The 14459-nt window shown below is 39.4% G+C and overlaps 2 protein-coding genes across 2 annotated transcripts; one reads left to right on the top strand and one right to left on the bottom strand.

The window, feature by feature from the left end:
* The first annotated feature begins 3374 nt into the window (after positions 1-3374).
* Positions 3375-7660, top strand: LOC116298978 (ubiquitin carboxyl-terminal hydrolase 46). The gene is made up of 20 exons (XM_089037018.1): positions 3375-3445; positions 3562-3665; positions 3755-3930; positions 4101-4196; positions 4282-4353; positions 4469-4593; positions 4671-4805; positions 4900-4981; positions 5111-5144; positions 5267-5367; positions 5465-5509; positions 5605-5649; positions 5783-5821; positions 5953-6057; positions 6167-6211; positions 6370-6473; positions 6544-6610; positions 7034-7115; positions 7251-7301; positions 7526-7660. Exons 2-18 carry the CDS (start codon positions 3629-3631, stop codon positions 7061-7063), a joined length of 1338 nt encoding a protein of 445 aa, XP_088893144.1. The 5' UTR covers positions 3375-3445; positions 3562-3628; the 3' UTR covers positions 7064-7115; positions 7251-7301; positions 7526-7660.
* A 581-nt stretch (positions 7661-8241) lies between these two features.
* On the bottom strand, positions 8242-14290 carry LOC148907462 (uncharacterized). Its single transcript, XM_089037011.1, has one exon. It carries the CDS (start codon positions 14068-14070, stop codon positions 8806-8808), a length of 5265 nt encoding a protein of 1754 aa, XP_088893137.1. The 5' UTR covers positions 14071-14290; the 3' UTR covers positions 8242-8805.
* Positions 14291-14459: the final 169 nt, after the last annotated feature.

The following is a 14459-nucleotide window of genomic DNA, read 5'->3' as shown; positions in this document are numbered from 1 at the left end:
AGTAAGATTGAACCTACCACACCGGCTAACAGTGAACCGAACCAAGTGAATGAGCATTAAGGTCATCTTTCAGTGTCATTTATGGAGTTGATTGTAGTTGTTGTTCTTGTCGGGTGTTTACTGTCAACTACATACCAAGGTAAAGTAATCTCGTATTCAAGGCTAATTGTTCTTTATTTAATGTGCCCTTCACGTTGAGAGATATGTACTTAAATCTCGTTATGTCTAGAGCCCAATGTAAAGAAGGTTAGCTCTGTTAAACGAACTAAGTTTTTCAAAACTATGAAGTGACGGCTATTTATCTTGCGCCTCGTCAGAAAGATGGTTCTTGTTCTGAATCTTGTGAAGCCGTGTTCAGTGAGAAAGGATAGCAGAATAACAAGGATACGGTCACTTTCTACCTATTAATGCCTGATAAAAAACATTTCATCCATCGTTTAATGAGTGATCAGTAGAAACATTTAGCCTAATATATTGTAGGGAATTTATCAGTTAACTATGATGAGCAGCCGGAATATTCAGCTTCTTTCATTAAACTTTGTCAAAATACTGACATTGATGTAGTTATTGAGGACCGTTTTTTGGACATAATGCTGATACAAAAAGAAACATTAGATTCTGAAAACAAACAGTCAAGCGGCTTGTTCAAAACAACATGGAAAATTTTCATATAGATTTCGGTGTTGTTTTTAATGCCAATATCTACATAATGATCTCGATTTTATAATTGAGCTGACAATTAACATGTCTGACAGGTTATTCAGTATCAACTATATCAATATCAGCTAGATGAGAATATGTGGACCGCGTAGCACTTATGAAATACATGGAGATACGGAAATATAGATAAGTTATAGTGCTTGGGAACGAGGTTATTCCGGGCGAAAGCCCTTGGAATTAAATTCGGAAAAATTAATTTCCGACCTCGCTGTGAATCGAACCCACGACCCCACTACCCACGATTCCCAGCGAGGTCGGAAATTAATTTTTCCGAATTAAATAAGCCTGAAGCGAGATGACGTTTTACCCCCGACTCTATATCATAATAGTTTTTAAAATTCTTTCATATTAAAATTTTTGATTCCTTAGAGAATACAGGAACAATAATCATAATTAAAGAACAAAAACAGTGTGAAAAGGATTATGGTCTAGAGACGGGGGTAAAAGGTCATCTCGCTTCAGGCTTATTCCAAGGGCTTTTGCCCGGAATAACCTCGTTCCCAAGCACTATAACTTATCTATATTTCTATATCTTCATATATCAATATCAACACATATCTCTGCTTTATCCACAGGCAGACCAATCTCTTATACTGTAAAATTAGTACTTTTGCGAATAAAAATAACCATCTTGTGAAAATATTTTTATATTTTGCTGATTTTAAGCCACTTTGGAGCTTTTTGAACGAAGTTATTATCGAGTTTTTTTCATCCCCCTACTCTTTTCAAGAGATTGGGCTGCCTGTGCTTTATCCTGTTACTAAGGTGCTACAGTCGATGGCCTAAAAACATCATCAGATTTTAAAAATAAACCAACTTAGTGGTCAAGCAGTTAAGGGTTTTCTATCTCGTTATTTTATTATTTTTTGTTTTTTATTTTCTTCGATCTGATTTTTTGAGATAAAACTATAGTTTAAAACGGATGTATGTATGTACAAATGTATCATTCCCAACAGGTAATTGCTCTGCTATCCATGAAAACAGGCTCATTACAAGTGTGATTTCCCGATACAATACGGACGTACGACCGGCTTTGGATGTTAAAGCCTCTCTAAACGTTACCTTGGATACCACATTTAACAACATTATCGACGTGGTAAGCCGTGTACGAAGCGTATTCTATAATATTATCCAACTATAATCAGTAGAGTACAAAGTAGTATAGGGCATACCAGTCCTGATTCACCCGACCTAACCCCATGATTCCCTGAGTTAATCTAATTCGCGTAGTAATGAAATTCCAAAAACGCAGTTAGAAGAGTATATTTTTGCCCATTGTTTCGGCAACCATTTTCGGCTACCTTTTCTACTCTGGTAGACACATTTTTTTGTGTCCACTGCGCTGGTAGCAAGCACCAGAATTCCCCGTGGGATAGTAGGTGGAGGCGAAACACCTCCCCATTTGTATGGAGGAACGAGTCGTTTCCCTAGTACTATCTACGCCGCGGTAGTTGCGCCAAAGTAGCTACGTAGCCTGGTATGCGAATTTCCTGCAAAGTCTTTTGCGCTCTGTAGAGACCTTCTAAGATCTCCAAAAGTATTTGTGTCGTCCTTTGTTTTCCTAGCATGTAGCCGGCTATGCCTAGAGCTATGTAGAGATACATGTCTATATCCCATGGACCCACGGAATACTCCTATGGATCCATAGTGTTTGTCCACGGAATACCCATATCCGAACCATATCTCTAGATATATATGGCAACACCCAAAATACTATCCGAGGAGGAAACCGCAGGATTGTTGGAAGATAGAAAGAACGGAGTAGGGCTGCAGAAGGTAGCCAAAAAGTACGGCATAGGCATACCAAAGATACGCAGGATAGAGCGGGAAAATGGTCTGGAGGTAGCAATTCCCGAAAAGCCGCCTACTACGGATTTGCAGAAACATTTCCTAGAAGTGCAGGATTCCTTTGCTATAGTCCTGGACGATCTCCAAAAAGCTAGAGAAGAACTACGGGCTGCGAAGGAGGAATTGCTAGCCAAAATGGACCAGGAAGAAGACTCGTTCGAAGAAACAGGGGAAAAGGACCTAGAAGAAATAGAGAACGAAGTAGAGGAAGTATCCACAAAAATAGACTGGCAAATAGCCGGCAATGTACTATTTGCAGTCGTAGGCATAGCTGCCGTCGTTTGGGCGCGCATGCAACCACCCAAAGTTGTCTACTACAGAGCGGAGCCGCAGAGAAATTCTAGGATTCCGGAGATGGAGTAGAAGGGTGTAACCCTGGCGGCCCTAGAATGTTAAGATGTGGTTAAATTATTGTTAAGGAAGGTCGGAAACTATATCAGAAACCGCCTCAGAATGTTAAGATGTGGTTAAGACTTTGTTAAGCCACCCACCAAACTCCTCCAAAAGATGCCTCAGAATGTTAAGATATGGCTAAATTATTGTTAAGGAAGGTCGGAAACCCTCCTAGAAACCGCCTCAGAATGTTAAGATATGGTTAAATTATTGTTAAGGACCCCATCAAACTCTCCCAAAAGATGCCTCAGAATGTTAAGATATGGTTAAGATCGTCGCACCAGGAAACAGAGGGAGATCAGAAATAACTTTTTTAATTAGGCCATATAAAGAAAAAGGTAAGGGAAAGTAATGGTATCATTAATAATAATATTGATAAAAAATGAAAATGAACCTGAAGTGGCCTTCGACTAATTCGTACCTTTTAAAAACAACTTCAGGAAAACAACGGCAAAAAATGCGAAGGGGGTGCTCTTTTCAGAAGGTAAGACTAAATGTTTTCCCAAATGAGAAAAGGGAAGGCAAAAACAGTTTCAATGACGTAAATATTATAAATATTGTAAATATATATTGTAAATTGCCTCCGCTTGTCCCTTCAAGGGCGATTGCTGATAGAAAAGGAATTAAAAATCTTGGCAGTACTTGTTACTTGAGCGCAACACTGCAAATGTTAGTCAGGGATCCAGTCACAGATTCTATCATAGGTAAGTTAAGTCTCACGTAGTTAACGTCTACCAATTTCACCAAATGTGCAAAGGTACTTTCTTATGTTTTACGTGATTTTCCTTCTTAGAACATTCGAGGAATGAGTCATCGAAATCACCGGCTTCTACAGACAGCGATTGTTTGATCGTGGAGAGCGTTTTTCAAACCCAACTTGCAAAAGATGTGGTTGATACTCTCAGACAGCTGAGAAGTCCATGTGTAACCGAGCGTCACATTGAAAGTGTTGATCCAAAAAACGTTCTGGTAAGAGATGAATATGTTTAGTTTAAAAATTGTTTGTTCATCCTTTGCAATCAGTATTTTTTTTGTTTTGTTTTTTGTTTTGAGTCCTACTGCTGGTCTTTAATCGGGCTATGGTGTAGACTGGACTGAATGTTTTTCTTTAAAGTATCCTCGTTGTTTTCCTTATCCAGATGTTCCTTTCAAAAATCGATTCCAAGTTTACCATGGGAGAACAACAAGATGCACAGGAGTGTTTAACTTTACTTCTGAACGAGCTGTTTGCCAAGGTATGCCGACAATATCATTGAAAACAATAAGGCTATATTGCTGAATGGAGTCTATCAAAGGTGCATTTGTTATTACGTTTTACAGCTACCAGAAACTGCGCTGTCATTTATGGGATACCTTTCAGTATATCAAACTTGCCTCGATTGTGCTGTTCAGGTGAGTTTTGGAAATGAGTTTGCGGATGTTTTTGGAGGTAAGCATACGCCGGCATGGGCAATTTCAGTGTTCTTGAGGTTTTGCTCTACGATACGTGATGTGATTTGACTTTCAGAAGGATAAGATCGTTGATCGGTATTCCACTCTCATATTACCACTACCCAATACGTCCGAATGCCGCTTGGAGGAGTGCATGGACCAGTACTTTGAGGACGAGATTTTGGATGATGAGAATAAAGTGTAAGAGAACAAACAATTCTCATGTAAACGTTGTGATTTGTAAGACTGTAATGAGCGTATATTGCGTATCTTATCAGGCAATGCGAAACATGCTCAAGGAACACTGCCACTGGAAAAACGACAAAACTTTTAACGACTCCAGAATCCTTGTACTTGATTTTGGGAAGGTCCAAACTGAATCAAAAGAATTGTGCAGTTGTATCTCTACCAAGGTACCGTGCAATTGAAATGTAATGTAGTGTCGTAACTAGTGTTTGAACAGATTGAATGAATGTAGGCCTATCATACATATTTTTTCTTTTTAAGATATATAAACATGGCAAACCGTGTGGTGGAGGTGTTACCAGAGCATGAACATAGACACGAATACTCATTAGAGGCTGTTGTGGTGAGTTCTGCAATACCCTGACATACTTACAAGCATGCATGCAGTGCATATTTAGTTGAAATTGTATTCATCCTGCTGCTGTAAACGAACTTTATCTATTGCTCCTATACCTCTTTTACTTCTCTTCAGCTCCATCGTGGCCCAACGACAAATTCAGACCATTGTAAGTTTAAGTAATGTTGGTAGTTTCATTTGTGCTTGTGGAATTATATGTATGATATTTGGAAAAAAAAAGTCCTGGAAACGCTGCGCCCGCAAAGAAAAATTCTTTTTTCTCTCTTTTAGACACAGTTCTCATAAGACAGGGTAGTAAATGGCTTCATTTCGATGATGATAATAACGTGCGCACAAAAAAAGAAGAGTACTTTGAAACGAAGGGCGTACAGGTAGGGGCTAAACTATTGACGTTGACAAAATTAAAATTAAAATTTCATTTCATTAAATACCAATAAAATTTATGCCTTTTCATATGTCACTGTGTAGACAGATGTTTATATACTGAGATACGAGAAAAAGGAATACGAAGAGGTTAGTTTTTAAAAGCAGTTCTTTGTTTACTGGTGACGTGAAGAGAGATCCCGTTCTGTTGATGCAATAGAAATATTTCTATATTTTACTTTCAGTACTTGTATCTAGAGGAAACGGACGCCAACTTTTCTTGCGTTGAGGTAAGGTGGCATTTATTTCTTAATTTCCCGACAACTAAAACTATAAAACAGACATGTTTAGGTAAACTTGTAGTGTTTAATTGCAGCTTGTGAATTTATAATTTAGAAGCTAATAGGTGCATAAAATTTTCAGGATAAAAAATTCTGGTCACCAAGCACAAAAGGAGATGAGGTAAAAAGGAATTATATATTTTTTTCTATTGTTTTCCCCCTTTTATCCGTTCAAAACCAATCTTCCAATACTTTTCGTTTATTATAAACGATAATAGAATAACCCATTTAATTTTGTTAAAAAAATTTAAGGAGAGTCGGCGTCCTTCCACTCATCCGGTCATAGAAAATACTGTTGATGTTTGTGACGAAAGCGATTTGGAAACTCTGAAGAATGGACAATGGCTTAATGAGAGAGTAAGTAGACACTTTGTAATGAAACAATCGTAGATAAAATATATCTTTGCGTTTCTATTTTATTTGTTTTTTGAAAGCGATATTTGCTCCATATGTGAATGATTTACAGGTTGTGAATGCCTACTTAAAGCTAATAGAACGGGAAGCAAAGAAGGTAAATTTTTATCTAGGTACCGTAGACTATTTGAATCATGATTATCGCTTAAACATGCAACTCAGAGGAATGTGTAATCATCATCATTATGTTCTTCATCATCATCATCATCATATTATTATTATTATTATTGTTATTATTATTATTATTATTATTAGGCAAATAATAGTAGAATAAAGATAATTGAAAGCTATATCCTTCAAAAGTGGCACAGCAATAGAAATGCAGTGATTGCAGAAATCTGGACAAGACAGCACAAACGGTAAAAATGGAAATGTAACTTCTCAAGTTATGTGTAACATTGGCATAAACACCGAATTGTTTTCCTATAGATTTTTGTTGTTCGATGAAGATATTGTGTTGTTTCCCGTGAATGAGACAAATCATTGGACACTCATGGTAAGTACTGCGGATGTGAAGCCACGATAAGAAGAAACAAAACAGGAAATAGTGTCACCACTCATTATCGATTAAAATTGGAAATCATGGTATAGCCGGAGATCACTTGTTTCCTCAATAATGTGAGTATAGCGCGTTTTCCCACAACACCCTGACTAATCATCTACTCTCAATTACGTCACGAACGAAGTATATTATCCTCCGTGTTTTGGGATTTTTCTCTTCATTTAATTGTAAATGGCTTCAGTGAAGAAGAGCCACCCTTTTCGGTCCCTGCCAAATCCCATTGTTGTTGTTTTTATACTTTAGTAATTTTTTATGAATTAATCCCATCAATCAATCAATCAATCATCTCTTCTTTCATCTGTTGATTATCAGTCTTATTGAGTCTTCTATTGGAATCTAATAACAAATACTTTTTAGGAAGCTTTTATGCTACGTTCATGTTGCTAATTACAACGCTCCTCTGAATATTAGTGAGTGGTTTGCTCTAAATCCAAACGAAGTAAGTAGGTCCAAAAGCTCGCACAATGTTTACTTTTGATCAACCCGGTGACAATTAACTGGTAATGGTGATAACGGAAATGGAGATTATATTACGAATTACTAATAATAAAAAACTGTTTTGCATCATTTTTAGACCATACCTTTACAGAGGAATTGCGACGACTGTGGAGTGTTTCTTTGCAAGGTTTGTACCTCAATTAAGGAGTACATTGAAATACTCTATCAATAGTAATAACTGAAAATGTCTGACGCACGGTTTAAGTACACGTACGCATTAACGCATCAGTCTGCTGTGTGAATTCCTTTTCATTAAAAGCAACACCGTAAATGACCTTAGCAATACTCGATTAACTGATAGGAATAATATAGTGTTTTTACCGTAATTCTTGCAATTCAATATTCTTATAGTATGCCGAATACATTGCACTGGAAAGAAAGATCGACTTCGACCAAGTATGTACCAAAAACATCTTTAAGATCCTATTTTAAAGGATGTACAAAATGAAAAACATTACCAACTTTTTATCCCAACTAAACAGAAAGACATGCCGTACTTCAGAAGGATGATCAACAAAGCTCTTCAAGATGGGCATCTTTAGAAGTACGGGATGCTTGGATGTCCACGACGCAGAAATTATTGCTGCTAAGGGCTGTGGAAAAGTGATATTTCTTGGGGAGACTAGATTTTGACTTGCAAATGCGTTCATGAAGATCCCGTAGAAATGACGCTTGTTGGGAGATGTCAAAATTCAAGAAAAATATAATGGTTGAAAAGAGAAATTTGTGGATCACTCTCTCACGCGGCGTGACAGAAAAATTTGACTCAAAAATCAGACATCAAGTGATGTTTCTTGGGGAGACTAGATTTTGACTTGCAAATGCGTTCATGAAGATCCCGTAGAAATGACGCTTGTTGGGAGATGTCAAAATTCAAGAAAAATAGAATGGTTGAAAAGAGAAATTTGTGGATCACTCATTTAAGCGGCGTGACAGAAAAATCTGACTCAAAAATCTGACATCAAGTGATATTTCTTGGGGAGACTAGACTTTGACTTGCAAATGCGTTCATGAAGATCCCGTAGAAATGACGCTTTGTACGATAATTTATGAATATAGTCTCCAACTCCTGCTTTAAGATTTAATCCAAATAACGAGTTTATCCTCTTTACAATTCCGATTCTCTCTCACAACATCCTTTTCTCCAAATACATCTCTCGTGCTCTCACGGCTCTTCTCTCACATGTCACTCAAACTCCCTCCACAGGGAGCCCAGTCCTTATCATTCTCTCACACTCCCCCTTGACCAACGCAGTAGTCTAAACTGCTTGGTCACTAACAAGTTCCTTTATTCGCACTCTTGCTTGACTCTTTGCCCTCCTTTGAGGTCTTCCATTGTCCTTAACATCATGATCTGTTTCATCTGCTTCCTTGCTCTGATCAATTCTGGTTCCTTGCGACTGTGTCGGTTTCTCTTGGGTACATGTAATTTCTAATGGGTAGATCTTCTGGACTGGTCTTCTCAGCTTGGTAGCTGCACCTTTTTTCGTTAGAGTTCTGATCTTTACTCCCCTCACCTCTTGATCTTCTCCAACAATCAACTCTTCTACCACTCCTGTCTTCCACTTGATACGACTTGGATTATCATCATGAATGATTACAACATCTCCTACCTCAGCAACCTTATTTCTTTAAGATTTCTTTCTTTGAAACTTCCCAAGGTTCATCAAATACTCTGTGCTCCATCTTTTCCAAAAATGGTTCAGTAACAGGCTGAGGTACATCTGTCTTCTAGTTATGGATGTCAAATCGCAATCTTCTATGACTTGTGATGGGTGTGGTAATGTCGCTAAGCGTCTTCCAGTAATAAGGTGTGAGGGTGTCAGTGGCTGTTCACTGACCTCAGGCTCAACATACGTCAAGGGTCTAGAGTTCAAAGTCCCTTCAACCTCTGTTAGCACTGTTGAGAGTTCTTCATAGTTAAGTTTTGCATTACCAAGAACCTTCCTAAGGGATCTCTTCACCAACTGTACCATTCGCTCATAAAACCCACCCCACCATGGGGCCTTCTCTAGAATAAAGTTCCATTTGATTCCTTTCTCTAACGCATAACGTTGAACTTCTTCATGAGCAAACAACTTCTGGATTTCTTTATCCGCAAGTTTAAATGTTTTAGCATTGTCTGAAGTAATGGATGAGGGAATTCCTCTCCTTGAAACAAATCTTCTCAAACACCTTAAAAACGACTCTGTTGATAAGTCTGGAGCCAGTTCCAAATGCAGTGCTCTAGACGAAGTACATGTAAACAAACATATGTAAGTCTTTGGTCCTTGTTCAGGCATCAACTCTGAGGGTTTTATGTACAATGGACCTGCATAATCCACCCCGTCATGTGTAAATGCGAGTGTCTCCACAACCCTGTATGGTGGAAGATCTGAGTGCTGTGGTGAAGCATACGCTGTTCCTCGTAATCTCTTGCATAATACACAATGAAACAGAATCTTCCTCACTAGCTGACGTCCTCTAGGGATCCAAAACTGGCTTCTAACTTGCGTCAACGTATCTTTGACTCCTCCATGCTCATGCTGAACTTCTCGGTGACAATGTTCTACGATCAATCTAGTTAAATAATGTTCTCGTGGTAAGAATATGGGAAACTTAGTTTCAACGGGTAACAACGCATTGGCCAATCTCCCTCTGCTTCTGAGGATTCCTTCTTCATTCTTGTACAGGCCAAGCTGTTTCTGCAAATCTTTCCAGTTTTTCTGTTGCTCTGTCTCTCTTTGTACCTCACGAATCCACAGCTTCTCTGCTGCTATCACCTCTTCTTGTGATATTTCGCTATTTTTTTGTAGTTTCTGCTTACGATCATCTTGTTTAGTCTTGAGAATGGCTATAAATCGTAACACTGTTGCTGTGACTCTAAACAGTTTCATGGGTTTGCTGTATCTTGTACAATCGATAACCTCTGACACGTTCACAGGCTTGGTTGACATATGAATCTTAAATGAACTGGTTAGAAATGAAGCCGTACTTTCGGTGTCGTTCTGCTTCGCTCTCATAACACGAAACTCCTTTAAACAGTCCTCAGAAACATCTGCTTCTTCAATGAAGCCGTCTAACTTGGGATAACAGTCTGGTGGCTCTTTCAACCAGCTAGGTCCTTCCCACCATGTAATGTTACTTGCTATCTCTGAAGGGAAACATCCTCTGGATCCAAGGTCTGCAGGATTCTGAGTTCCCGGGCAATGACCCCACATATCAGCTGTCGTTAGTTCTAAGATTGTGTTCACTCGGTTCTCTACAAACTGTTTGAGTTCCTTGCTTCGTGTTATCCAGTACAGAACTGCTTTGCTATCAGTCCAACAGTGTGAAATGTCAATGTTTACAACTGACTCTAGTGCCTTCTTTACTGTAGTAACTAGGCGTGACGTGATCACAGCTGCAACAAGCTCCAACCCTGGTATGGTAAGTTCTGACAAGGGTGCAAGTCTTGACTTGGAGGCAACTAATGTAGAATGTCTGAAACCCATCTCTGTCTCTGTGCACAAGTACACAACAGAACAATATGCTTTCTTAGATGCATCTCCGAATGCATGTAGGCTTGCTGATTTCAATGAATCACTGATCTGAGAGTTCAAATAATACCTTGGCATAACAATGTCCTTTACCTTGTCAGCATCTGCTAACCATTTCTTAACAATTCTCTGCTTACCCTCAGGCAGGGGGCAGTCCCATTCATATTTTAAAGCACAAAGTTCTTGAAACAGTATCCTCATTGGTATCATGACGGGAGAAATCAGTCCTAGTGGATCGAATAACTTTACTGACAAACGTAACACATTTCTCTTGCTGGGTTCCAGATCTTTAGCAAACTGTGTTACCTTATCTAACTTTAGTACCAGGGTATCAGAGTTCAAGTTCCAGTTGATCCCAAGTACCTTATGTTCTCCTTGTGTAGGATCAATCTCATGTAATCCTCCTACAGAAATCTTAGCATATGACTCAGTGTCTCTCTCAACCGTAGGATGTGGTGTCTGTAGTGGATGCTCTACATCCCTTACCTCAGTAGGCCTAGTGTTCTCTACTCTATCTTCAGCAATCCTTTTCATCAGGTCCTTGCTGTTTGAAGCCCACTTCCTGAGATTGAATCCACCAGCTGACATACATGACTTGACTGTGTTGTATAACATGAAGGCTTCCTCCTCATCATTCCCCCCAGATGTCCAGTCATCAACATAAAACCCATCCAGTACTCTCTCAGCAAGATCAAGATTATCACCATAGTATGACTTGATGTGATAGTTCAAGGTAGCATTAAGTAAAAAAGGGGAACAGTTCAGTCCAAAGAGTACCCTGTTAAATCTGTAGACTTCTACTTCTGGATCTTCTGCATTTACATCGTTTACCCATAGGAACCTCATCAAATCTCTTTGGCTGTCCTCGACACAAATGTTCAAAAAGGCCTTTTCAATGTCAGCAACTAATCCTACCTTGTGGGCTCTGAAGCGTATCAAAATATCCAGTAGTGCACTTGACAGAGCTGGTCCAGTATGTATACAGTCATTGAGTGATGGGTACCTTGAACTGACCTTGGAACTGGCATCATAAACAACTCTCAACTTGGTAGACAATGCATCCTTTCTTATCACCGCCTGATGTGGTAAGTAATGGATCTCTTCTGCAGTGTCCCTCTCGTTAGGCTTTACCTTCTCTATGATTCCACTCTGCTCTTGTTCTTCTATGATCTGGTTATATTCCTTGTAGATGTCTTGGTCTCTTCGTAGTCGTCTCACTAGCGAGTCCAGTCGAGACAGGGCCAACTCGTAATTATCTGGTAGGGGCATGTGTTTCTCTTTAACTGGCAATCTGACAACATATCTACCTTCCTGGAAGGAGATATTCTTCTGGAATGATTCATGAATTGTCTCCGTATCTACAATTCCAATGGAATCTAAGCTCCATAGTTTGTTCACCAGTTCCTGTGAGGGTTCTGGCTCTGTATCTCTAAGGTCAACAAGAGGTTGTACTGTTGACTGAACTTTCAAAACATGGGTAGATACAAGATTGACACTTGACAGTAGGCTATTTCTGGAAGATGGCATGGGCCCTGACAGCACCCAGCCCAACTTTGTCTCACTTGCCACTGGTCCACTGACCTCCCCCTGTTTGGTGTTCCCCGTAAAGAACTTCCAATAAAAATCTGCTCCAATAAGCATGTCAATTTCAATACCTGATTCTCCCTCATTGGTATCAGCTAGTTCAATATCGTTCAAATATGCAAAGTTCCTTTTCGCCTTGTCAATTTTTTGACTTCCTAATGGTTGACAGATGGTTGGTACAACAAATAAATTCACCGAAGCAGCAAATCGTCCATTCTTATCTTTAACAATCAGTTCCACGTTTTCACAAATTCGCAACTCTGATGACTCGTTATTTCCAAATGTTTTTATCATTAATGACTCTCTCTTTCCAGGGTTTAAGCTCAATTGTTCCTTAACATGTTGAGTAACATAACTCCTCTGACTCCCTGAGTCAAATATGACTCTAATTCTCATGCTAGAATTGGAATATGGTGACTCCACGATGGCTTGTGCAGTTTGAAGTAAAATGCTATCACATGATCTCACGTGAAGGTTATGGGTGGCAGCACTGCTTGTGCTTGTCTCTCTAGTTTGTTGATGAGATGTGGTGCTAGATGTCTGTGGTGCTGAATTTGGTGCTGGCTTATTCTCACTTGATTGTCTGGATTGGCTCTCCTCACACAAGCTTACACGATGTCTTCCAGAACATTTAGGACATACCTTTGCTGAAGTACAATCCTTGGCAACATGATCTTTCTTCAGACACCTGAAGCAGCGTCCTTGTTTACGTAATTCTTGTCTCCTTTTTGCTTTATCAGTAACTACATGGCAAGTAGCTGAAGCATGTTCTCCTCTACAATAAGAACATGTTATTGATCTTGTCGTTTCACTCGTAAACAATGTGGCTGCTGTTGTGGGACTACTTTTCCCCCAGGTAAATGAAGATCTTCTTGAGTTCGATTCACTCCGTTGTCCGGAAGCCTGAACTCCAGCACACCGTTCCCGATTTTCCACTTCCTCTCTCAACAATGTCAGCAATGGATCTAACTCCCAAGTCCCTTTAATTTGTCGACTGATATTCAATTTTACTTCTTCTGGTAATTTCCTTACGATGACAGGAACGAGCAATGCTCCATAAGATGAAGTAGGTACGTCTAGTGCTTTCAAGCCGCGCACGTGCGTTTCGATCTGTTCGTAGGTTTGTCTGAGCTTGTATACGTCGGTCGATGAATTAAGCGGAGGAATTTTCAATAAATAATCCATATGACTGCTTATTATTGTCTGTTTGTCTCCAAAACGTCGTTGTAGTAGGTCTATAGCTGTTTGGTAATTTCCTTCAGTCAGTTGAAGTCCGGAAATTGTAGATTCAGCTTTCCCTTCCACCAACCCTTTCAAGTAGTTGAATTTGTCGATGTTTGACAGCCCGCCATTGTCGTGTACGGCGCTCTTGAAACTATCCCAAAACGATTGCCATTCAGTTGGCTCTCCTCGAAATTTCTTCAAAACTAGCTTGGGAAGTTTGGTTGCTGTAGAACTGGTTGGTGTAGAGTTAGCAGATCCGCTCGGTGCTGTAGTTTCTTTCGATGAAAGTGTTGCATCTATTTTGGCTTGTAGCTCATGAATTAATTCGGTGAATTTTCCCGCCTCGGCGATCTCGGTAAATATTTCACTTTCATTCTCAATTTTCTCCAAGATTTCGTCGTCCAATTCGTTCAGCTTCGTAATCTTGTCCTCTAGAGTTCTTTTCAATTGATTTAACTTGATGCTCTGGTCATTTTGGCTATGCTCCACGAGTGTCGTCTCCACTGTGTCTTTCAAATTCCTCACCACTAATCGGTGCCCTTGTCTAATTTTTTCCTTCTTTGTCGCCATAATTCAACAATCCGGCTCGAAGGACCATGTACGATAATTTATGAATATAGTCTCCAACTCCTGCTTTAAGATTTAATCCAAATAACGAGTTTATCCTCTTTACAATTCCGATTCTCTCTCACAACACCCTTTTCTCCAAACACATCTCTCGTGCTCTCACGGCTCTTCTCTCACATGTCACTCAAACTCCCTCCACAGGGAGCCCAGTCCTTATCATTCTCTCACACGCTTGTTGGGAGATGTCAAAATTCAAGAAAAATATAATGGTTGAAAAGAGAAATTTGTGGATCACTCTCTCACGCGGCGTGACAGAAAAATCTGACTCAAAAATCAGACATCAAGTGATATTTCTTGGGGAGACTAGATTTTGACTTGCAAATGCGTTCATG

The sequence above is a fragment of the Actinia tenebrosa genome, unplaced genomic scaffold (genome assembly GCF_029948245.1).
Source record: "Actinia tenebrosa isolate PJP-AT-01 unplaced genomic scaffold, QUT_ActTen_1.0 PGA_scaffold4__44_contigs__length_22323623, whole genome shotgun sequence".
In the NCBI taxonomy this organism is placed as follows: domain Eukaryota; kingdom Metazoa; phylum Cnidaria; class Anthozoa; order Actiniaria; family Actiniidae; genus Actinia; species Actinia tenebrosa.
This window is presented reverse-complemented; position numbering and strand designations above follow the sequence as displayed.

Bases quoted from the DNA above. Each gene is read 5' to 3' on its own strand.
- LOC116298978 (XM_089037018.1), top strand. From the start codon at position 3,629: ATGTTAGTCAGGGATCCAGTCACAGATTCTATCATAG. The intron at 4,197-4,281 runs GTATGCCGACAA...TACGTTTTACAG, and splicing joins TGAACGAGCTGTTTGCCAAG to CTACCAGAAACTGCGCTGTC. The intron at 4,354-4,468 runs GTGAGTTTTGGA...TTTGACTTTCAG, and splicing joins GCCTCGATTGTGCTGTTCAG to AAGGATAAGATCGTTGATCG.
- LOC148907462 (XM_089037011.1), bottom strand. From the start codon at position 14,070: ATGGCGACAAAGAAGGAAAAAATTAGACAAGGGCACCGATTAGTGGTG.